At 38.1% G+C, this 25,286-nt stretch overlaps 1 protein-coding gene across 2 annotated transcripts; it reads left to right on the plus strand.

The window, feature by feature from the left end:
• The first annotated feature begins 819 nt into the window (after positions 1–819).
• On the plus strand, positions 820–24,023 carry C1H4orf17 (chromosome 1 C4orf17 homolog). 2 transcript variants are annotated; one of them, XM_081596799.1, is made up of 9 exons: positions 820–1,077; positions 5,631–5,849; positions 7,286–7,495; positions 10,142–10,206; positions 15,309–15,452; positions 18,049–18,130; positions 19,735–19,924; positions 20,950–21,039; positions 23,655–24,023. In XM_081596799.1, exons 2-8 carry the CDS (start codon positions 5,741–5,743, stop codon positions 20,996–20,998), a joined length of 849 nt encoding a protein of 282 aa, XP_081452925.1. In that variant the 5' UTR covers positions 820–1,077; positions 5,631–5,740; the 3' UTR covers positions 20,999–21,039; positions 23,655–24,023. The 2 variants fall into 2 exon arrangements, with proteins under 2 accessions (XP_081452925.1, XP_081452915.1); XM_081596789.1 differs by having other exon boundaries at positions 20,950–20,993.
• The last annotated feature ends 1,263 nt before the right edge of the window (positions 24,024–25,286 follow it).

Consider the following 25,286-nt stretch of genomic DNA (forward strand, 5'->3'; position numbering starts at 1 on the left):
TAACTGGTAGAAAGTATAGAAAGAAAATCTCAAAATGCAGAAATGATCTTGGAAAATCCTTTAAACCCCCCATAAATAATATCTAAGTCCTGAATGGGTTATAGGTGCAGAGAGATGCTGAGCCTTTAATTCTTGGGGCCAGTCAAGAAAATAAGATTGTATTAAATTCTATCCTTGTATTGTTGTAAATTAAGTGTTTGCCCTTCAGGAATTAGCCACATTGCTTTCAGAGACAGTAAGTCAGCTATCAAAAGTCATGTGTGGTCTGAAAAGAAAAATACTGGGAAACACCAGTATATATAATCCTGACAGTTGACATCAACATATATGTTTGTACATTTGTGTGTGTGCATGGTAATTCCATCTTTAATTTTCATAGAGAACTTTATGACTTTAATTGTATTACTTAACATATAGCTTTATGATTTTTAACTAATATTTCAATTCTTTTTCAAGGTTGTTGAAGTCATCAGCATGGTCATCCTGATTACTGGAGCAGGATGACTGGGATTCTTTAAAGTCATTCACACTTTCTCCCTACGTTTTTGATGAGCTAAGTTTGATTACATCTGCATGGCACATGTTCTTTAAGCAAAATTTTGCAGAGAATTATGTACATGATTGAAATTCTTCCCTTCACTCTCTGTTGTTCTTTCTCTTGCATTTGATTCAGCTCTATTTTAAATTCAAAGATGAGAAAAGTCACTGCTGCCGAGTGGCTCGGTCAAGCTGTGGGTAGGTAGAGCTCTAAGAAGAATGACAAGTGGAGAGGTTCTGGAACTCAGATCTCCCCAAGGAATGTTACCATGTTGCTAAGCTATATAGAATATCTTAACAACCAGGGAGCCACATAGGGCTCCTTGGAGCAAGAGTGGGGAGACACTGGAGGGAGACAGTTACATTCATTTGGAAGCCTTAGACATTAGGCTGTCTCTGCCAATTAAGGATTCCCAGCTCAAGTACAAAGATTTCAGGAAATCAATGACAACTCAAGATAGACCCATTACAAGGCTTGAAGGGTATCACAAGCCTTGAGTTCCTGTCAGCCAGATCACCTTCCTTTAAAATTGACCTCAGGTATAATTTTAAATTCATCATTAAAATAATTTTTTAAAGTTTTAGGTTTGATTTAGTTGATGGACCACAGTTAAGTTGACCTTTTCAAGACTACATAAAAACCAATTAACTCTGTTTTGAGGAAATGGGGCATTACCTTTTAAAGTAAACCTCCTATTTTTGAGAGATCAACAAATAAAAAATGCTGAATTTGTGGGATAAGAACATTTATTCTTTGAAAAGGTTTACTTAATAAATATTTATTGAGCATAAACTATGTGACAGGTAGAAAACTGGACTAGATGCCTGCCTGCTTGATACATCCTATTGAGAGAAGCAAAAGATAAACACAGAAATGTAAAAAGTCAGAGTGACATACATTATGAGTTATGAAAACAGGTTAAAGAGGGTTGAGGGAAAGAGAATGGGATGATGGTGAAAACGACTTTGGAGAGAGGCAGGAAGCCCTTGGAGAAGGAAATGGCAACCCATTCCAGTATTCTTGCCTGGAAAATTCCATGGACAAAGGAGCCTGATGGGCTACAGTCCATGGGGTTGCAAAGAGTTGGACATGACTGAGCACACACACATACACAGGAAGCCTTTTGGAGAAAGTGTTACTAGACAAAGCCATGAACAAGGTGAGGGAGGAAGCGATGGGAAGATCTGAGTGGCCAGGGGCTCTGCAAATGTAAAATGGTTCTACATTTATCACCTAAATAACAGTCTTCACATCTCAAGGAATTCATAGTAACTTAGCTGCTCATTGATCAGCTATTGTCTCCTTTTGTAAGCATACATTTTGCCTATGTGCTATTTCGGACTAAATTAAATCTGTATTTAATACACATCTGCATGGTATTTTCCAAGTAAACAGCCAGGACTAGATTGATTAATAATGTTTTTAAAACTACCTATTCTGAGGATTTTGTCATGTGGTCTAGATAAAATTCAATAATTTACTAATATATAGATAGATTTTAGAGGCTTTAGAAAAGGAAATATTTTTCCTAGTACTTACATGATTCTGAGTGGTGAATGGTAATTTTAATTAGATTTTCCCACAGAGTTACCTGTATACAGGTTTTTCTTCTGTTCTTCAGGATGAAAGCACAGTTTTAGCATTACAGTTAAAATAGAATTATAAACAGAACTTGGCTACTTTGACTCAGCAAATCTTTTGGATGTATCCTCTTAGGACATTTCAGCCTAGGTTTTATAATAAGTCAGTCAGGCTAGTGGTGATGGAATTCCTGTTGAGGTGAAGGAAGTCCAGTTGAGCTGTTTCAAATCCTAAATGATGATGCTGTGGAAGTGCTGCGCTCAATATGCCAGCAAATTTGGAAAACTCAGCAGTGGCCACAGGACTGGAAAAGGTCAGTTTTCATTGCAATCCCAAAGAAAGGCAATGCCAAAGAATGCTCAAACTACCGCATAATTGCACTCATCTCACACACTAGTAAAGCAATGCTCAAAATTCTCCAAGCCAGGCTTCAACAGTATACGAACCATGAAACTTCCAGATGTTCAAGCTGGTTTTAGAAAAGGCAGAGGAACCAGAGATCAAATTGCCAACATCTGCTGGATCATTGAAAAAGCTAGAGAGTTCCAGAAAAACATCTACTTCTGCTTTATTGACAATGCCAAAGCCTTTGACTGTGTGGATCATAACAAACTGTGGGAAATTCTGGAGTGGGTAGCCTATCCCTTCTCCAGTGGATCTTCCCAACCCAGGAATTTGATCCCTAGTAAATAATCCATGGCAAATTTGTAGAAGTAACTATAGCTGATTGAATCCATCCATCATATATATGTTTTCCATTGATGGATTTCTCTAATACTGGTTTAGGGAAACTTTTAGTCACTTCATCACAAAATCACTGAGATTTCTGTTTCTCTAATAAAGATAATATTTATGAGTAACTAAGTTATATATTTCCTGGTCTCTACATCTATTAATTCCTTACTTTAGTAATATATTCTTCTCATATTTCTCCTGTTTTGGGGTGAAAAGACTCGACCCTTTATGAGAATGAATGATCGTTTCTTCTGGATTTATGTCTTAAAAAGTTACAGTCCAAAATCAATACTTGTTATAATGAGAAATCTTTAATAGATAAATATTATTCCAAGCCAATTAATGAACTTGAAAGCTATCCGTTAAAATCACTGAGCAATGAATTATCAGTCAATTAAAAAGTGCTGAAATCAATATAGGCAATAGGAGGGAGAGTAAGATGTGGACCATTATTAATAGCAACAAAATGTCACTAGTTTGAAGTGGTGGTGGTTTAGTCACTAAGTCATGTCTGACTGTGAGTGACCCTATGGACTATAGCCTGCCAGGCTCCTCTGTCCATGGGAATCTCCAGGCAAGTGTACTGGAGTGGGTTGCCTTTTCCTTCTTCAGGGGACCTTCCTGACTCAGGGATTGAACCTGCATCTCTTGGGTCTCCTGCACTGCAGGCAGATTCTTTTTTTTTTTTTTTTCCTTTACAACATTGTATTGGTTTTTATCATACATTAACATGAATCCACCATGGGTGTACATGTGTTTGCAGATTCTTTACCGACTGATCCACCAGGGAAGCTCTAGTGAGGTAGTTGTTTTTCAATTGCTAATATTTTTAGAGCAGTTTTTAAGCTTATGGAAAAACTGAGCAGAAAGTACAGGGAGTTCCATATCCCTCTGCCCAGCTTCTCCTATTATTAATCTTGCAGTAGTGTGGTACAACTGATGAACCAATACTGTACATTAACTAAAGTCTATAGTTTAGAGTTCACTCTCTGTTGTATAGTTCTATGGGTTTTGACAAAATACATAACATCATGTATCCATTATCATGGTATTGAACAGTATAGAGGTTTCACTGCTCCCCAAATCCCCTATGCTCTACCTATTCATTATTCCTCCACTTCCCCTCTGGAACCCCTGGGAACTGCTGATCTTTTTATAATCTCTAGTTATTCTTTTTCTGGAATGTAACATATTTAAAATTACACAGTATGTGGCATTTTCAAATTGGTCTCACTTAGTAATATGTGCTTGCTGTGCTGTGCTTAGTAGCTCAGTTGTGTCCAACTCTCTGAGACTCCATGGACCGTAGTCCACCAGGCTCCTCTGTCCATGGGGATTCTCCAGGGAAGAATACTGGAGTCAGTAGGCTATCCCTTCTCCAGGGGGAACTTCCCAACCCAGAAATTGAACCGGGGTCTCCTGCATTGTAGGTGGATTCTTAACCAACTGATCTACCTGGGAAGCCTGTTTAAGTTTCCTTAAACATGTCTTTCAGGGCTTGAAAACTCATTTATTTTTAGCACTGAATAGTGTTCCAATGCATGGAGGTACACACTTTGTTTATCCATTCCTACTGAAGGATACCTTAATTACTTCCAATTTTTGGCAATTATGAATAAACATTATTTGTAGGTTTCTGTGTGGATGTGTTTTCAACTCTCTGAGTAAACTTGGAATGCTATTGCTGGATCCTGTGGTAAGAGTATATTTAGCTTTGTAAGAAACTTCTAAACTGTTGTCTAAAGTGGCTGAATCATTTTGCATTCCCATCAATGATGAATGGGCATTCCTGTTGCTCTACATCCTCACCAGCATTTGCTGTTGTCAATGTTTGGATTCTAGCCATTTTTAATAGGTGTAGCAGTATCATATTGTTGTTTCAACTTGCAATTCTCTAATGACAAATGATGTTGAGTATCTTTTCATATGAATGCTTATTTGCCATCTGATAATCTTTGATGGGCTTTCCTGGTGGCTCAGATGGTAAAGAATCTGCCTGCAATGAAGGAGACCTAGGTTTGATCCCCGGGTCGGGAAGACCCCTGAAGAAAGGAATGGCAACCCACTCTCCTTGCCTGGAGAATCCCATGGACAGAATCTTATTTGATGAGGTGTTCAGATCTTTTGCCCAGTTTTTAATTGGGCTATTTATTTATCTTTTACCTCTTAGGCCTATGACACCGGGTCTAATAAACAACTGTTGAGTGGTTGAAGAAAAATCATTAAATATTACTGAATACACAAATAACAACATGCCCCAAACTCTCCAGTTTATTATCTGTAGATGTAATATCTTTTGCTATTGGATTTTTTTTTCTCCTTCAAGTTTTACCATCCTCTCAGAAGATACAAATTTAAGATGCTGGTTTTCTTAAGAGTACAATATGAAAAGTCCTCATTTAAAGAAAACTGAATGTAAAGCACATTTGTGGGTGTTGTATTTTAAAGCTAACATTTTATGTCAAAATTGATTGATAACCATGTCATATATTTTATGTTGGTAATGTTTAACGTTTCTCATAAGTGCTTTGATTTTTCCAGGGAAAAATTTTTATCTGTTCCACTTATGTCTATCTTGATTTTAATGTTTACAAAACTTTGGTCTTAAAGTAAAATTAGCCTCACATTAACAAATAACATTCTTATCATTTATTTGTTGTCTCTCTTCTGACATGAGGGACAACTCAGGGCAAAAAAAAGACAATGGAGAAACGTTTGATGTGCAAGAAAATGTCTAGAACCCCTTGTCTGAATGACTGTCATGCTGTGATTTCAGGGTCTGAGCACCTCTGGAAGTGAGGTTAACAAGGTACACTCCGAGACCTTTTGTGGCAAGAGTGGAGAGGAGGAAACCAATACTCCGTGAACACGAGCCTCAAATCCCCGATGTCTGCTCCTCAGTTTGAGAGCAAAGGCAGCCATGTTTCAGCTAGAAACGGAAGCTGTTTTCTAGTCAGGCACACTCCTCATCCCAGAAGGGTCTGCCACATCAAAGGTGAGGTAACTCAGAGTCCTAGAATGTCTCTCTCTCCTCTATGTTTGGACTACTTGATGATTCTAGTGGGTAAACACAGGGGTGTTATTCAAAATATTGAACCACTGGTGAGGCACAGGCACTGACTGTTGGGACCAGATGCCAGCACTGGAGCTAGGGCAGAAGAGGCCTGCAGACAACCCCTGTGCAGGCACTTACCCCTGGATTACTTGATTGATAGGAAAGGGTCCTGGAGAGGTGCCAAAGGGGCTACTCAGGAAGCTCAGGGTAGCAACTGACCCAGTGGTATGAAAGTATCTCAGTTTTTAACAACCTGTACAGTCGTCCTAACATCTACATGTTAAATACCAGCCTGGAGAACAATGCATGTCATTCACTCTTTCATTCTCTCTCAATCCTCTCTTCTTCCTCCTCTCCCTCCCTTTCCCCCTTTCCTTCCTCTCTCCACCTTTCCCTCTCTTTCTTCCTCTCTCATTTGAAAATTTAGTTTTGGTCACACCATATACTCCTAAAATTTTTTCCCTATTCCTGTAGTTTCTTTTTTTTTTTTTTTTTTTAATTCTGCAGGAAATGTTGGAATCCCTTCACAGGTAAGTCCTTGGCCATTTTCTCTTTTTAGTCTATACCATAATCCTAGTCAAATTTACTAATTCCCACTGCAAAACATTATCCAGAAGCTTCTTGTGCAATTTCTTGGGAAACAAAGCAGCCATCTATTACTGTCTCTCATAATTCACTTATTAACAGAGCTGTGTCCTGCACACATACGCTTCCTAAGCTGCCCAGTTTTATATAACACAGCATTGATACTAAAAAGAGGGCTTGGATATAATTCAATATTTGAGCCAAAAGCAAATAGCTATTATAGGAGAATGAATGAACCCAGAAGGCTCTGAGGAAGGAGGTTCCTTTTTTCTAGGTTTTCCTTCCTTCCTTCCCATACAACTTACCTTGTCTTGCCTCCTGTTTCTCACTCTAATGATTCTTTCTCTTCTGCTAGCACAGAAGAGCCAATGTACGTCTTTTACCGTGCCTTGTTACGTTGAGACATTCTGGATCCTTTCAAAAATCTAAACCTGATATTCCTGAAGAGGGCTAACATAGTCCCTCTTAGTCATTATTAAGACATGGGAAATGAGAGGTCTGGGATAGCAGCAGATCTACTCCACTTAACTCCCAGACCAAAGATCAAAGATGTGGGCCTTGGTTCTCAAAGCTAACAAGATGGCAGGACATTTTAAGAAGGGATGTGTTGCAAACATAATTTGCTATACTGACTTTTAAAGATTGTCCAACCAGCACTGGTTCATAAAATCTGAAGTCTGACATCTTTACATACATTTTATAATATCTGGTTGGAAAATTGCTGAGCATTCAAAGAAAACCTGCCAAAAACCTAATCTGGTGGTTTGTTCTTCTCATCTGTACTCACTTAGGTTTGAATAACATTCCAATCTGTAATGTGAATGATGATGATAACTCATTCAGAACATTGTGGGGTGTTGGCCAGTCCCACCACTCACAGAAAGATGAGATACCATATGCCAGATGCAGCTACCCACCCAGTGCTGTAGCCGTGGACAGCCCTGTCAGAGGAGTCTCGCCAGTCCTTAACGGGGTCAAAGTGCCCCCACGGCCTCATTCTGGTGAGTTCCTCTCAATTCATGAAATCTTTCCTGAGGCTTCCTGCCAACTATCAAGAGGGAAAATATCTATATAATTGCTCACATAGCTGCAGTCATTTTCAAATAGTCATGAAATTTTCCCACTGTGAAATAGTTATTCATTATAAAAATTTCCACTCACCTAATCTCAATTCAGTTCAATACTATTAATAAATATGATTTAAAATTATCATTATTATTAATTGTGCCCAAGCCAAATTTGGCATGGTTCTAGTCTCTAAGCCCTACTAAGTAGCTAAGAGAGATCAAAAATGAATGTTAGCCAACATTGGTAGAGAAACTACTCCAGACCATAACTGAGTCAGGGAAATGCAGTAAGGATGGAATGTTGTGTTTACCTTTTCCTCACTGGACGGTCACCTCCTTAAAGTCAGGGCCCAGTTTTACTTTCTCCCAGGTCCTAGAACAGGACCTGATCTTTAGCAAACATTTAATTCAATTAATTAATGCTTATTAAGTTAAATTTAAAATGATTACTCAAAAGTACAGCATGATGACTGTAGTTAGTAATACTAGATCATATATTTGAAAGTTAACACAGTAGATTTTAAAATTTCTCATTACAAGAAAAAATATCCAACTAAAAATATCCAACTAAAAAAAATATGTCAACTAAATGATAATCATTTTACAATATACATATATCAAATCATTATGTCATACAAGGAGTTCTAGATGGTAGAAATTATATCCAGTACTTTTCCCTCTGCCCTTTATAATTACAAACTATTACTAACATTTTCAGGGCACATGACAATTATTTTGGTATAATGTGGTAAAACACCTATATCTTCTAAAAGGTAACAGTAAGAGGAATAGATTTCATTCTAGAGTCTTCACATGAGTTAACTCATTTCATCCTTTTCACCAGCAATGAAGCATTAAAACCCACTTATTCCACCATCTTTCTAGTGTCCCTTCTTGTACTGTAGAACCTAGAAACCTACAAATTACTTTTGCAAGAGTCCCTTGATGAGAATGAGTCTTACCAGTTGCCATCTGGTAAGACTTATACTGCAGACGTAGGGCTAAAGTCATCTTTTTGGCTGCTGTCTGCTATCAAGTGTGGCTGGAGACATGGATTTTTCCTAAGACAGCCTCTCAGTGTTCAGATACTGGCTTTCTGGGTGTTAAAAGGCAAAATCAGCAGATGTGGTGACTTTCTGATTGTAACAGTGATCCAATGCCTAAGATTTAGCTTCATGGATATTGTGACAGCAATTGACATGGCCATGGCCTCCCGAGTCTCCTTCCTCCAATTGTGATAAAGACTGTGCCTGCCTTGGTGGGTCAGGTGCATGATGTTGTTCTTGAACTGATTTGTGAAGATCAAGACAGAGTTCACTTTCACCTTCCCCCGCTGTGTCCATAAGTCTATTCTCTACTAGCATGGACATATATACACTATTATGTGTAAAACAGATAGTGAGAAGTTGCTATATAACACAGGGAGCCCAGCCTGGTGCTTTGTGCTGACCTAAAGGGGTGGGAAGTGGGGAGGGGAGGGAGGCTCAAGAAGAAGGGGATATACATATATAATAATTTATATATATAATATATAATATGTATATATATTAATATGACCATGCTGTTGTGACTACATGGGGATATATATATTTATATAAAAGGGGATATATATAATTTTTATATATGTAATAATTTATATGTATATAATTATGACAATTCACATTGTTGTACAGCAGAAACCAACACAATGTTGTAAAGCAATTTTCCACCAATTAAGAAAAATCTATATAAAAAGAGTTCACTGCTCCAACTCTTCTAATGATATTACAAACAGCTAAATTCTATGTATTATTTACATTTTTGCTTAAAATAAATGAGTGATTTCTGTTTCCCACAAGTGGATACTAAGCAGAATCACTACCCATAACTTCCTTCTCACTACTTGGAGAGAGGTAACTTTACACTTAAAAAAAAAAATCTTTCCTCAGCTAGAACTAATGAATTCAGTTACTACTGTATATATGCACAAAATCTTTTCAGCTTTTAAAAAATTGTTTTGTTAACTATCGCTTCAGTGAGGAAAAAAAAACAACAGCATCACACAGAATGTATCTTTAAATGAATGCAAAAGGAAATTAAGCAAATATTTAAGTGTAATTAAGGGTAATTTAATTAGATAGCTATGTGAAATTGGCAGGGTTGCAAGACAGATGAAGTACGTAGAATAAAGAATGTAATTATAACTCAACACACATCTCTTTTTGTCTACAAGGCAAAGAGTACACATGTAATTTTAGTTAGAGAAAGTGACGGTCATATGGACGGAAAACAAAGAAAACACGTCTTAAACTGAAATACATAGTTTTTAAGAACCAGTTTGCCCAGATCAAGGGAGCTCTTGTAGTATTTCTTTATCTCTTCTTCCTGGGCATAGAATTAGTTTTATAAATTCACTTTTATTATGTTGTTAAAGTACAATTCTACCTGCAGGTTTTCTAGTATTTATAAACAGATCCCTGAGTTGACTTTAACTGAAATTCAGATGTATTCTCATCCATTTCAGCAAGTGACGAATGTATCATGTGGTAGAAATTATTTTTCAGTTTTATCTAAATAAATATATTTTTCCTGTCATTTCAGAGCCCTGTCGAAAAGTCAAGGAGTGCTTCAAAACTTCCAGTGATAATCCCTTAGTAATTAAAAAGGTAAAGAAACAACTATTTACAGCTACCTATTTGGTTTTGACTTCTATCATTTCCTCTCCTTTTCTTCACATATCTTTCTGGAAAAGAGTTTTTCACAGTTTTTTTTTTTTTTTTTTTTACAGCTTTAAGTATAATTAACATGATATAAAATGCACATTTTTAAAGAGTTCAGTTTGATGAATTTTGACATATATATTCACAGACTGAAATCAAGAGAATAAAAACTCCCCGAAGTTTTCTCATGACCCTGGCCCTCCCACAGGCAAACATTTATCTGCTGTCACTAAAGATTACCATGCATTTTTTAGGATTTTAGATAAATGAAATTTACATTGATCTTTTAAAAAACTTGGTTTCTTTAACTCAGCATGTTTAAGACTCATTCATCTTGTTATGTATATCATTCCTTTTTTTATTGCTGAGTAGTATTCAATTACATTGGTATCTCACAATTTGTTTATATGTTCATTTGTTGATGGATTTACATTGTTTCATTTTTAACAAAGCTGATATGAACGTTTGTGTACCAGTCTTTGTATGGATATGTATTTTCTTTTCTCTTGGGTACATAAGTAGGAGTGGAATGACTGGGTCTTACAGTAGTGTGTGTGTGTTAGTCACTCAGTCGTGTCTGACTCTTTGCAATCCCATGGACCGTAGTCCGCCAGGCTCCCCTGTCCAGAGGATTCTCCAGGCAAGAATACCGGAGTGGATTGCCATTTCCTCCTCCAGGGGATCTTCCCAACCCGGGGATCAAACCCGGGTCTCCTGCATTGCAGGCAGATTCTTTACCGTCTGAACCACCAGGGAGGCCGGGTCTTATAGCAAATGTATGTTTAAATTTTTAAGAAACTGCCAAAGTTTCCAAAGTGGTTGTAGGATTTTACATTCTCACCAGTTATAATGGTTTCCTTTCCTGCATATCCTGTTAAAACTTAATATGACCAATATTTTTAATTTTGGCCAATCTAGTAGGTGTGCAACGGTATCTCACTGTGGTCTTACTTTACATTTGTCCAATGACATGTTTTCATGTTCTTATTCACCATCCATGTATTTTTTTATGTAAGTATATGTTCAAATATTTTGTCAGTTTTTTCAATTGGGGTGTTGGTCTCTTTACCATGAAGTTTTAAACATTTGTTATATATTCTAGATACAATTCTTTTGTCACACATACATTTTGCAAATGTTTTCTTCCAATTGAGGCTTTTTTTTTTTTTTGGTAAGTGTCTTTTGAAGAATCAAAATGTACAATTTTTATAAATTCCAAATTAAAAATTTTTCTCCTATAGTTTCAAATGCACATGTTGTTTATCTGTTTCTTGTGCCTTACTGCAATGGCTAACCTCTAGCACAATGTTGAGTTAAAGTGAGGACAGCAGACATTCTTGCCTTGTACCTAATCACAGGGGGAAAACATTCAGACTTTTACCATTGTGATATTAGTTTACTTTATCCAAAGGTGCCCTTTACATGGCTGAAGAAGTTTCTATTTCCAGTGTTCTGAGAGTTTTTATCAGAAATGGGGGTAGGATTTTGCCAAATGCTTTTTCAGCATCTATTTGAAATGATCATGTGATTTTTCTGTTTTAGTCTGTTAATAATGGTGAATTGCATTGGTTAACCAAATGTTAAACTAGACTGCACTGCTGGGAGAAAACTCCACTTGATTATGATGTATTATTCTTTTTATATATTTAATTTCATAAAACAGTGTTTACCATTTTTGTGTCTATGTTCATAAGGGATATTTGTAGTTTACTGGTAATGAATGTCTTTCCTGGTTTTGGTAAATGGCTTCATAAAATCAGTTGGAAACTTCTTAATAGTCTAGGAAATTTTATGTAGAATTAGTATTATTTTTTTTTTTAAAGTTTAGTAGAATTCTTCAGTGAAGCCATCTGAAGCTGGGGTTTTCTTTAAATCAAGGTTTTGGTTATGTTGTTCAAAAAATTTGTCCATTTCATCTAAGTTGTTGAATTTACTGATAAGAAGCCATTCATAAAATATTCTTTAAATTATTATATAATCTGCAGATGGTCCGTCTCTCATTCTTGATATCAGCATGTAACTTGTCTTTTTTTTCCTGATGCTTCTAGTTAGAGGTTTATTAGTTTTATTGATTCTTAAAGAATCGGCTTTTCATTTCATTGATGATCTCTATCTTCTGTTTCTATTTCATTGACTTGGGTTTTCACGTCTTTATATAAGATGAAAACTTATGTGCTGAACTGAGACATTTTCCCTTTCTAATATAGACATATATTACTATAATTTTTCTACAAACACTGCTTTGGCTGCATCCTCCAAATTTTACTTGCTGAGTTTTCCTTTTCATTCTGCTCAACATACTACTACCTGGAGAAGGAAATGGCAACCCACTCCAGTGTTCTTGCCTGGAGAATCCCAGGGATGGCGGAGCCTGGTGGGCTGCTGTCTATGGGTGTCACACAGAGTCGGACACAACTGAAGCAACTTAGCAGCAGCAGCAGCAGCAACATACTACCTAATTTCTTTTAAACATCTTGACTCATGGGTTACTTAAAATTACATTAATTTCCAAATATTTGGGGATTTTAAAGTTATCTTTATGTGATTGATTTCCAATTTAACTCCATTATGGTCAGAGAACATCCTTTACTTTGAAACTTTTTATTTATTGAGATGTTATATGGTCCAGAATATGCCCAACCTCGATAAATTTTCCATATGTCTATAAAAAGAATGTTCATTCTGTTGGTTCTTGGGAGAGTGTTATATAAATATCAATTAGGTCAGGTTGGTTAATAATGTCACTCAAGTCTTTGATAACTTTACTGATTTGCTTTTTTCCAACACATTATGGTTTTTATTTTTTAAATTTACTTTTTAATTGGAGTATAATTCCTTTACAATGTTGTGTTAGTTTCTGCTGTAAAACAACATGAATCAGCTATAAGTGTAATAACCTCACCCTCTTAACCCTCCCTCCCATTGAGCCCCTCCCCCTACACACACACGATCCCACCCACCCTTCTAGGCTGTCTCCTTTTTCTATCAGTTATTGCTTTTTTCCCTGGGTCCTGATGCACACTAGACCTTGTATGTACCCTCCAAGAGTAGATTTTCTGTTTTCCCCAGTCCTGTGGAATTTTTGCAATCAAATACCACTGGCCTTCCAAGCCAGATTCTCTGGAGCCTTCTCCTACTGTTGCCAGAACCCCAGGCTGGGAAGCCTGATGTGGGGCTCAGGACTTTCACTCTTGTGGGAGAACTTCTGTGGTATAATTATTTTCCAGTTTGTGGATGATCCACCTTGTGGATATGAGATTTGGTTTTATCGCATGTGTCCCTCCTACCGTATTGTTGTGGTTTCTTCTTCTTTGTCTTTACGTATAGGGTATCTTTTTTGGTACATCCTACTTTTTTTTTTTCTTCTTTTTTGATAGTTGTTCAGCAGTTAGTTGTGATTCTGGTGTTTTTGTAAGAAGGAGCCATCTTGATGACAAGTCCTTTTTCTAACTCATATTATAATTTCTTCTTTGACTCATGATTTAATTGTTAGACATTATGTGTGAAAATCATTTGTAGGAATCTGAAGATCATGATAAACGCACTTTCTTCCAGAGAATTGGTGTTTGCTTCTGTAGGAACCCTGAGGCCCTACCAGCCTCGACCAATTTACCCAAGTTCAAGCCTTGATCTAAGGCTATATTTCTTCAAGGACTTTGCATTTCTAGGTCACCTTGACCTTGAGGGTGTATACCTTTGTTGGCCTTTACTTGGGTCCTGTCTTTCAGGAACTTTAAGACTGTCAAAAGGAAAGTTTTCATTTTCTGGAGTAAAACAATGATCTCAGGGAAAAAATGGCTACTGTACACCCTACACCTCAAGTGTCTCATTTCTATTTTATTTTTTGACCCATTAATTCCTAAGTTATTCATGCCTCGACAGTTTAAACTTAAAAAATATTTTAATCTACCATTTTAGTTGTGTTCAGTGGCAGGGTTGATCATAAATATATACATGCACACACACACATATATACATTATGTAAATATGTGTGGGTATATATATATATATACACACACACACACACATATATATATGTTGCTATTCCCCTAAATAAGAAGTCTGCATAATAAACCTTAACAGAAGAGTGCATATATAATATGTATATATAATACAGCTTTATTTTCTCTTGTGTTGTTGTTTAATTGCTCAATCATGTCCAACTCTTTTGTGACCCTGTGGACTGTAGCCCATCAGGCTCCTCTGTCCATGGGATTTTCTAGGCAAGAATACTGGAATGGGTTGCCGTTTCCTTCTCCAGGGGATCTTCCCAACTCATGGATCAAATCTATGTCTCCTGCTTGGCAGATGGATTTTTTTTTTTACCACTGAGCCACCTGGGAAGCCCTTATTTTCATTAAACATCAACAATTAAATACTGTTCTAGAGATTGTAATCATTGCAGTCCCTGGCTGACACACACAGCTACCAGCTTCTGTGTACCTTTATGTATCGCTCACTTCTGAAGATTAAAAAGCCTTTCCTGGAATAGACAATACAATTTTTTTTAAAAAACTGCAAACAGTATATTCACCTCCCAGAACAAAAAATAGCCTTTCTATTTCCTTTTCCAACTAACCAAGGGAAGTAACTGAGTTTACTCCTCTAATTCTCCAGCTCTTAGCTATCATTTAGCAGAGCCAGGAAGCAGTGGTTCATACCATGTAGTTTCTTCACAGATAGCATAAAAACTTTTGACTGACTTTCTCCAGTCATAAAAGAAAAATCTCAATAGAAAATCTCAGGTGTCATGAGTTGGCTGTTACCAGAAGCAGCAAGATAAATGACAGCTGCACATTAAACATTATAGAATTATCTTTTAAACCAAAGGTTTAAAATGGTTTAATAAAAAGTAAATAACATATCACTAATTTGTTCCTTCAAATGTAAATATTTGATAATGAGCTTTTTTAATGGAGGATTAAAACTAACCTCTTCTTACTTTCATGTATGTGTCTCAGTTACAACATTTCTCATTCATTTTACATTCAATTTTCATAGAAAATATAAGTGGATGCAAATGCATACTGATTATACCTATGATTTAGGATGAAATGAAGGTAAAAAATCCACCATCGACTCCAAAGCCATGCTCTACTGCTGGTTCTTCTTCTTCAGAGGTGACGAGTACCAAGACTGCCATCAAAGAGGACACCATCTGCATACCAAACTATCTGGATCAGGAAATCAAAGTAAGAGGAAGGTTTATTAAATCCATAACTTGGGAACAGCATGAATATACAAAAAAATCACATCACTAGCATTCTTAAAACTCTTTAATGGTTCCCACTGACAACTGAATTGAGTTAAAACTACTCAGCCTGAAATCCAAGGCCTGCTCTTGTTTTTTACTTGCAGATTTCTTCCTGGGACACATTCCTAAATCACGGCACAGAGAAGTGGAGGCCAAAAAGGGAGTAAGAGCTTCACTAGGTAGAGAGAAGAGAGTTTAGAGTTTGGGGATGCTGAAGTGGCTGGAATTTGCAAGTTAAGATACTGAAGAAGTACCTGTGCAGAGAATGAGCTTCAGAAATCTGTGCAAGGTTGCCTGAGTCTCTAGCCCAATACAGACTGCACCTGCATAGGATGGGAGTCTGAGGCCTGCCAGAAGAGAGCTAATGGGAGGGAGCATGCTGCTTAAAGATACTGGAGTTGTGATCTGCTAGAGTGGAGAGACCTTGCTGAACATACCAAGGATACAGCTGAGACACCAGAAAGGTCACACCTTAGAAAAAGAATAGGGGGCTCTGGCCCACAGTTGTGGCTACTCTAGATCTACAACTCTCAAATCTGAAAATCAAATTTCAGTACATCAAACTCACCCACTTTATTTATCATCACTTATTATAACTGCTTTCCAGAATAAAAATGAAGAGAAAGCAGGGTTCTGAGGAAGGCATCTATTTTCTTTCACTGAAATGATTAATTACATTCTTTCAGAGCTGATCAGTAAATGACCTATGAGTTAGAAGAAGCCGGGGGTGATGTGCAATCACTATATTGATGACAAAACCATGAGAGACAGAGTGGCCTGGAGAATACCACAGGGCTATTCTACTTTGCCATTTCCATTGATGTGTCATGAAATTAGAAACAAATTTAACATGTTTTCTTCTAGGATAAGGCATCAAGGACAGGAATCTTAATAAAAAAAACAAAGCTGAATACAGGACAGCGGATTTTTCTGCTCTTTAAATTCTGTATCTCCAGCACCTAAATCAATGATAGACACAAATATTGATATCTGTTGAATTAATAGTATTTTAATAAAAGTTTTCAGGCAGAAAGTCTAGGAAAAAATATGTTTCAGTAGCTCAAGCAAGAATTGATGATGGTTTACACTGTGTCAAGCAAGGCTGTGGGGATAAAGAGAAATGGAGATTTGAGACATATTTACAAGAAAGAATTTACTGAACTTGTTTGGCAGTATGACATAGAAGAAGACAAGGGAGTCATTTAGGGTGAATCCCAGGGTCTTGCTTGGACATACATTCAACGTATGCAGGTGCCGTCCACTGAGATGGGGAACCAGGAGGGACAGCAAGTTTGGAGCAGGTTTTATAAAGAAAAAGATGGGTGCAGTTTTAGGTATTTAGGGTTCAAATTACCTATAGTATGTCCATGGTCACAGATGGACTGAAGTTCAGGAGACAGGTTTAAATTTCAGGTTATGTCTAAATTCCAAAAGCAGATACAATTTAGGGTAAATCTAGAAACATTACATGTGCTTAATATTTTGGACTTTTAATATTATAGTCCATTTTTGGAGAAGGCAATGGCAACCCACTCCAGTACTCTTACCTGGAAAATCCCATGGACAGAGGAGCCTGGTAGGTTGCAGTCCATGGGGTCTCGAAGAGTCGGACACGACTGAGTGACTTCACTTTCACTTTTCACTTTCATGCACTGGAGAAGGAAATGGCAACCCACTCCAGTGTTCTTGCCTGGAGAATCCCAGGGACGGGGGAGCCTGGTGGGCTGCCGTCTATGGGGTCGCACAGAGTTGGACACAACTGAAGCAACTTAGCAGCAGCAGCAGCAGTCCATTTGTATTAATTTATTTCCTCTATCACCAACACAGCAGTTAGCTTCCAAATGAAAAGAGTCAATGAAGGATTCTGATTGACTAAAGAGAATTATATTCCCATCCAATTGTGCCAATCACTGTGTTCTGGGGCCTGCGGAACAATGATGAATCCAGGTAGGTTCACTCACTACAGAGAGGAGCAAAACGGATGGGGCAGTTGTGTGACCAGAGAATCCCATGGTGCAGTAGGAAAGGATCAGTTCCCAAAGAGAAGAAAAGTGAATCACTCCTCCATAAGATGTTGGTACTGAACAGACAAAACAAGAGAAAACTGCATGGCTTAACCCAAACTATTGCAGTTGATCCTTGAACAATACGAGTTTGAACTGCATGGATCCACTTATACATGAATTTTTTTCAGTAGTAACTATGACAGTGCTACATGATCCATGGTTGGTTGCATCCATGGATGTGGAATTTAGAATATGGGGGAGCCACCTATACAGACGGCTGACACCAAGTTATAGTTGGGTTTTTGACTGCCTGGAGGGTTGGCAGTAGACTAACCTTGCCTTGTTCAGGAGTCAACTGTATTTGTACTGAATATGTTTTTTTCCTATCTGAAATCTGGCTTCCAAGTTAAAATCCCAGTTGACTTGAATACTATGTACAGAGTGACATTTGGGAAGACAAGATTGTGGAGAGAGTAAAGGAAACCTTATATACTTTGCTCACTATGTAACTCTAATATTCTCTGTCAGATTCTGGAAAAGCTCTGTAACATTTTACGCACTGATTCTCTGGCAGAAGTTCTACAGTGGCTGCTTCATGCAAGTTCAAAAGGTGAGAGTACGTATTTGTGAACACTGAGCTCAGTTTATGGCCAGAAACTAGGAAATGTGCCAATGTCTGAAGTTTTCTACTTTGGATTTGCAAAGACAATGTTGCAATTTTATTTCCCTAGTGTCTAGCATCAGAGTCCTGTACATCCAACTGCACACAAGCTGGTCATGTCCCAAACTGAACTTCTGTAGGTGATGTGAAACACTTGTGTCCAGAGCTGGTTTGTGCTTCTCCTCCCGAGCCCATGCACCCAGGCTCTCCCTGAGCATATCTCTGGCCTACTGGGAGACCTCAACACAGCCTGTTTCCCCTCTTCAATGTGGATGGCAGGAGCACAGCCTTCCAAGTTCCAGTTTCTAACACCTCTGCCAGTTCTTCACTAAAACCATCAAGTCAGTCATCTCCCAGCCTCCTTTAGGCTCTTTCTGGTCTGTTCCATGAAAAATATATGCCAGTCCCAAGTGGGATAACCATAAATAACACAGAGCAGCTATCCTCAAACCTAGCTGGTCATCTGACTGAGGCAAAACTTCTGAGGTGGGTGGGGCCTGAAATACGCGTTTCTAACAAGTTCCCAGGTGATGCTGATAAGCCTGGTCTCGGGAGCACCCTTTGAAAATCACTGTAGTAATCAGAATTAGGAGATACCCATGTGTTAGGGACAGATTAATAATTTTAAATGGAGAGCATTTGGAATACCTTACCTCAGGAATTCAAGATTACTTGGCAGGCAACTGAGAAATATTTGGGGGTAAGGAGTTTTTACTTTTTTTTTTCCTTTTTAAGAATATAACTTTTAAAAATTTACATAAACAATGAGTGCTTACTGTTGGGCAAAAAAAAGGTGAGCCAGACCAAAAAAAAGAACAAAAATAAAATTATCACAGACATCATTTTAGTAATGCTTTGATATGTATCTTTTCAGAGATGCTTATAACTATTTAAATATTAGTTTTAATTTTCATGAGCTCATACTGTACTTGGTATTTTTTATAGTTATCTTTGTTTTTATTTGGCACTGGCCTGTAACGCTGGATTCTGTACTCAATATTTAAAATCTATTCCACTGCCACTCCGGAGAAGGCAATGGCACCCCACTCCAGTACTCTTGCCTGGAAAATCCCATGGATGGAGGAGCCTGGTAGGCTGCAGTCCATGGGGTCTCGAAGAGTCAGACATGACTGAGCAACTTCACTTTCACTTATCACTTTCATGCATTGGAGAAGGAAATGGCAACCCACTCCAGTGTTCTTGCCTGGAGAATCCCAGGGACGGGGGAGCCTGGTGGGCTGCCGTCTATGGGGTCGCACAGAGTCGGACATGACTGAAGTGACTTAGCAGCAGCAGCAGCAGCAGCAGCCACTGCCACTTAGGGACAAGTATTCCCATGAGTTAATTATTCTGAGTAGTCTGCAATATCACAGGTGGACAGAAACTAGGTTGCTGTGAACCACCTTTTCTACACAAACCTTAACTTACACAAAGGTGCCTACCTAGAAAACAGGTTACCTTTCACACTGGAGTGCTGGGTAAAAGAACTAATCCTGTGTTTCTAGCCAACGTGATAAGTACAACCTTCATGACCCCTCTCTTTTTTAAATCAGAAAAGGAGTGGGTCTCAGCTTTGATTCATGCTGAACTGGCCGAGATAAACTTGTTACCTCGCCTCAGAAGAAACACCTCAGCTGAACCAGCAGCAGAGACTGAGAGGCCACCCAAAGTTAAGTCACCCTCAAATTCATCAGCAAAATCAAAGGTGCTAACCAGTTCTAGGGAAGGACATCAACAGAGGAGGTAATTAGGCCTGATGGCCAGTTACAGGGCATGTGGTTCATAAAGACTTTGAATTCCCTTTTGGTTATCTTTCAAAACACTAAAATTGCTGAAGTTTTAAGTATCCTCCTTATTCAGTAAATGACAACAATGTACTTGTTTTCTCATATTACATTTATGAAAATGAAAGAAATCATTCTAAATTCTACTATTTAGAGCATGTTGGCAGAGGCCATGTCTTCCTTACCCAACGATCTATCTATCTTTTTGAGAAAAGTTCCCTTTCCACTCAGAGGAGCCACCCAGAAATCTAAGAAACTGTAGTGGTTCTCAGTTTACTGGAAAACAGAAGCAATAAAGAAAACCAAAACGTCATTGTTATTGTATACTTTGCAAGAATACATATCATATAGTTATCGCTTTTTCTTTCTGTCTAGAACAATGCAAGATTAAAATAAATTGCTTAACCTAATTTCCCCTGACAAATGCCTGGGGGCTACCAGAGGGTAAAACAACTATTAAGGGAATTAGCAATTATTTCAGCAGAAACTTTTCTCGAGCCTTGTAATTTTAATGACAGAATAAAATACATATTTATGTGTAACATCATAGTGAAAGAACGTGGTAAGATGTTATTTAAGCTGGGAGAGAAAATCATTTTACTTTAAAAGCAAAAATTGGGTAAATCTTAAATTTGGAGAAAATAAATATTCAAAACAAGTAATATGTCACTTTAAAAAGCATTAAGATGGAGGAGAATTTTACATTGCAAATGTAAAGTTGCCACCTTGAAGTTTCCATACAACTGGAGACTGGGAGATAGGGTCAGTTTCTCTACCCTAGTGAGTAATATCTGATGTACTGTTCATATGTTTACTCCAAGTCAGAAGAATTTTTCATCAGAAAGTACATTTAATGCTATCTGCATCAAAAAACAAAGATGCTTATTTAAGAAACATACGTTTCTTAGCTTGTTGATGATAGTTCAGTCTATAGAAAATATTTGTATCTGTGAATTTCATTTTCTCTTTCTCCAATTGATTTAGAGAGTCAAGTCAAGGATCTGAAGAAAATAAGGAAGTACTGAAAGGTTAAGTACAGTTTGTGATAAATACTGAATTGATATAAGGAAACCAGTAAGTATCTAACTAGTTGGAGACACAGGTATTACGGATCTATGGTTTTAAAGGGAGTATAATGCAATAGTGATTTACACCTACTCTTAAGGGACAGCATCTGCTGAATTTCTCGTAGAGATAAATCTGACCTACATTTGACTTTGTTTTGAAAGGCAAAGTGCCTCATCACACTATTTGAGAAGCAAGACAGCAGGAACTCTAGGTTCGGTCATTTCAATCCAGTGACCGGAGAAGACCTGCACTGACCTAACAAAAAAAACAAGGATATCAGTTTTGTTTTTTCACAGCTTAACTGTCATTGAACTAAATGATTTTCACTTGAAACAAAGTCAGCCCAAGAAAACAGTACCATTCTGGTAATCAGCCACAACATATGCCCGAGACACAGCTTGAATACAGTGGCAGTAGAGTAGCAGCTTTGTGTCCCTGTCAGAAGTCCAGCCCCAGCCTGCGATTGGGACCAAGACATATCAAGAATTGTGGAAAGCCATAGTTTGGTCCAAAACAGCCCACTAGGAACATCCCTGTGGGTTTGGCAACTCCTAGCTTTAAAACAAACACAGCAACAATGACTACAGAGCAGCCACTATGAAGCAAGTCTGCTGCTGCTGCTGCTGCTAAGTCGCTTCAGTCGTGTCCGACTCTGTGCGACCCCATAGACGGTAGCCCACCAGGCTCCGCCGTCCCTGGGATTCTCCAGGCAAGAATACTGGAGTGGGTTGCCAGTTCCTTCTCCAGTGCATGAAAGGGAAAAGTGAAAGTGATGTCGCTCAGTCGTGTCCGACTCTTAGCGACCCCATGGACTGTAGCCTACCAGGCTCCTCCGTCCATGGTATTTTCCAGGCAAGAGTACTGGAGTGGGGTGCCATTGCCTTCTCCGTGAAGCAAGTCTACAAGCCTCAAATTGTCTTCCAAGGTCTCTTACACCGGAATGATACAGCAATCAATTAAGAGATCCATGAGGTCACTCTAGACCCCAACGGTTTCTGTTGGGGTTAATCAAACCCAAAAGAAGTGCTATTTGCTAATATGAGGCAATAATAAATATAGTTTAGAAATTAGAAAACATTCGCTTATTCTGACACTCCAAGGATGGTCTATTGTATCTGACTCCTCCAAAAAACATTCTTTACCCTAGGACCATAAAATCCTCACAGTGATGACTTTTATTATTCAATTTTATGTCTTATCTGTAGGTCTCAAATATATTTTACCCTGTCTAGATACTTATATACAAACCCCCAAATCATACCCCTTAGTCTTTGGTGTAGGTATTCAGTTCAGCCGCTCAGTCGTGTCCAACTGTTTGCGACCCCATGAACTGCAGCATGCCAGGCTTCCCTATCACCAACTCCCGGAGTTTACTCAAACTCATGTCCATTGAGTTGGTGATGCCATCCAACCATCTCATCCTCTGTCGTCCCCTTCTCCCACCTTCAATCTTTCCCAGCATCAGGGTCTTTTCAAACGAGTCAGTTCTTCACATCAGGTGGCCAAAGTATTGGAGTTTCAGCTTCAGTACTTCCAATGAATATTCAGGAGTGATTTCCTCTAGGATGGACTGGTTGGATCTACTTGCAGTCCAAGGGACTCTCAAGAGTCTTCTCCAGCACCGCAGTTCAAAAGCATCAATTCTTTGGTGCTCAGCTTTCTTTACAGTCCAACTCTCACATCCATACATGACTACGGAAAAACTACAGCTTTGATGAGACGGACCTTTGTTGGCAAAGTAATGTCTCTGTTTTTTAATAAGCTGTCTAGGTTGGTCATAACTTTTCTTCCAAGGAGTAAACGTCTTTTAATTTCATGGCTGCAGTCACCATCTGCAGTGATTTTGGAGTCTCAAAAAATAAAGTCACTGTTTCCACTGTTTCCCCATCTATTTCCCATGAAGTGATGGGACCACACGCCATGATCTTAGTTTTCTGAATGTTGAGCTTTAAGCCAACTTGTTCACTCTCCTCTTTCACTTTCATCAAGAGGCTCTTTCGTTCTTCTTTGCTGTCTGCCATAAGGGTGGTGTCATCTGCATATCTGAGGTTATTGATATTGCTCCTGGCAATCCTGATTCCAGCTTGTGCTTCATCCAGTCCAGCATTTCTCATGATGTACTCTGCATATAAGTTAAATAAGCAGGGTGACAACATACAGCCTTGATGTACTCCTTTCCCAATCTGGTATTCAGTGTCTCCCCAAATCCTTCTTTCTGCTTGGGTGTAGCTAATGCAGGCCTTGGGAAGGTCTTATCAGTGCAGTTGTTTTAACGTGCTTGTCTACTTTTTTTTTTTTGTCTGTCAGGACTGTAGATCCTTCACCTTTCTCTCACTGGTCCCATCCTTTGCCCATCACCAGCTCTAAATGGTTCCTACCAAAATAATGTTTGACTCTAAGACTGAAAGAACATATCCTGCATGTTGGAGTACAAATAGCTCATTAAAGATGAGCAGGTGGTAATAAAAATGAGAATAAATAATTTTATGAATTTTGGGTGTATGTGAATCACCTAAACTTCATATAGTTTTTTTTGTATGTCATTTACTACTAAGACATGGCAGACGCTACTATATTTGGATGTCTCAACTATGGTCTTATTGAGACTTTTTCTATTTCAGAGGGCAAGCCTCCATTGTTTATCAGAAGAAATCACATGAAAATACCTGTTGCAGAATATTTCAGCAAGCCAAAATCTCCTCCCAGGCCTAAAACTCAGGAGAGCACATCAACAAAGCCAGTGTCAGCAAGGAGTATACAACAAGGATACAATCTCTCTGCCCAAAGAGCATTTTATCCTGTAACATACCAAAGGTAGAAATGGTAGACTGAGCTAAACCTTTCAGAAACACGAGTTTCACTTTGTTATGACATCAATTACGAAAAACACATTTTTGGTATGGAGGAATCAACAGCTCCTCTATATGGTGGTACATGTAAATCTCAAAGCAACTGTATATAAAGCTACTAAATAAATATTAATGGAAAAATTTCTATTTGTAGTTAATTAGTACCTTGTGTAAAAGAAATATTTGTTTATATACTACATTTCTAGTCTTGGGCTACTATTAATATTAATACATAAGCATTGGACTCTGATACTAGAAAAATCATCCATAATCAGAATTTAGGCAATTTCAATTCAACACTACCCCAAACTCTGATAGAAAATCAATGACAATAATAAACAAACTGAATTTTAACATGAGCTACTTCTTGCAATGTACTGTGTTCAATAATGTAGGACTATTGAAAAAAGACTCTGATGCTGGGAAGGATTGGAGGCAGGAGGAGAAGGGGACGACAGAGGATGAGATGGCTGGATGGCATCGTCGACTTGATGGACATGAGTTTGGGTAAACTCCGGGAATTGGTGATGGACAGGGAGGCCTGGAGTGCTGCGATTCATAGGGTCACAAAGAGTCGGACACAACTGAGCGACTGAACTGAACTGATTGAAAAAACCATTTGTTAAACAGTTGTAACAAATGTCATAAATTAGGAATAATTTTTCTTTTTGTGAGGAGGTGAGCATTTTTCTGTAGACCAACTTATGAGTCAGAAAGGAACTACTGCTGCTAGCTCCTTTCTATTCACTGCTAATTGTGAATGATATTAACATGTTTCCTAATATTGAACTTTTGGTATTTTTAAAATAAACCACTCTAGGGCCATGCTGACCTGCCTCTTGAGAAATCTATATGCAGGTCAAGAAGCAACAGTTAGAACTGGACATGGAACAACAGACTGGTTCCAAATAGGAAAACGAGTAAAAAAAAAAAAAAAAAAAAATAGAAAACGAGTACATCAAGGCTGTATATTGTCACCCTGCTTATTTAACTTATATGCAGAGTATATCATGAGAAACGCTAGGCTGGAAGAAGCACAAGCTGGAATCAAGATTGCCGGGAGAAATATCAATAACCTCAGATATGCAGATGACACCACCCTTACGGCAGAAAGTGAAGAGGAATTAAAAAGCCTCTTGATGAAAGTGAGAGAAGAGAGTGAACAAGTTGGCTTAAAGCTCAACATTCAGAAAACTAAGATCATGGCATGTGGTCCCATCACTTCATGGGAAATAGATGGGGAAACAGTGGAAAGAGTGGCTGACTTTATTTTTTGGGGCTCCAAAATCACTGCAGATGGTGACTGCAGCCATAAAATTAAAAGATGCTTAACTCCTTGAAAGGATAGTTATGACCAACCTAGACAGCATATTAAAAAGCAGAGACATTACTTTGCCAACAAAG

Source organism: Giraffa tippelskirchi, chromosome 1 (assembly GCF_054371585.1).
Source record: "Giraffa tippelskirchi isolate mGirTip1 chromosome 1, T2T-mGirTip1v1.2.pri, whole genome shotgun sequence".
Lineage (NCBI taxonomy): Eukaryota > Metazoa > Chordata > Mammalia > Artiodactyla > Giraffidae > Giraffa > Giraffa tippelskirchi.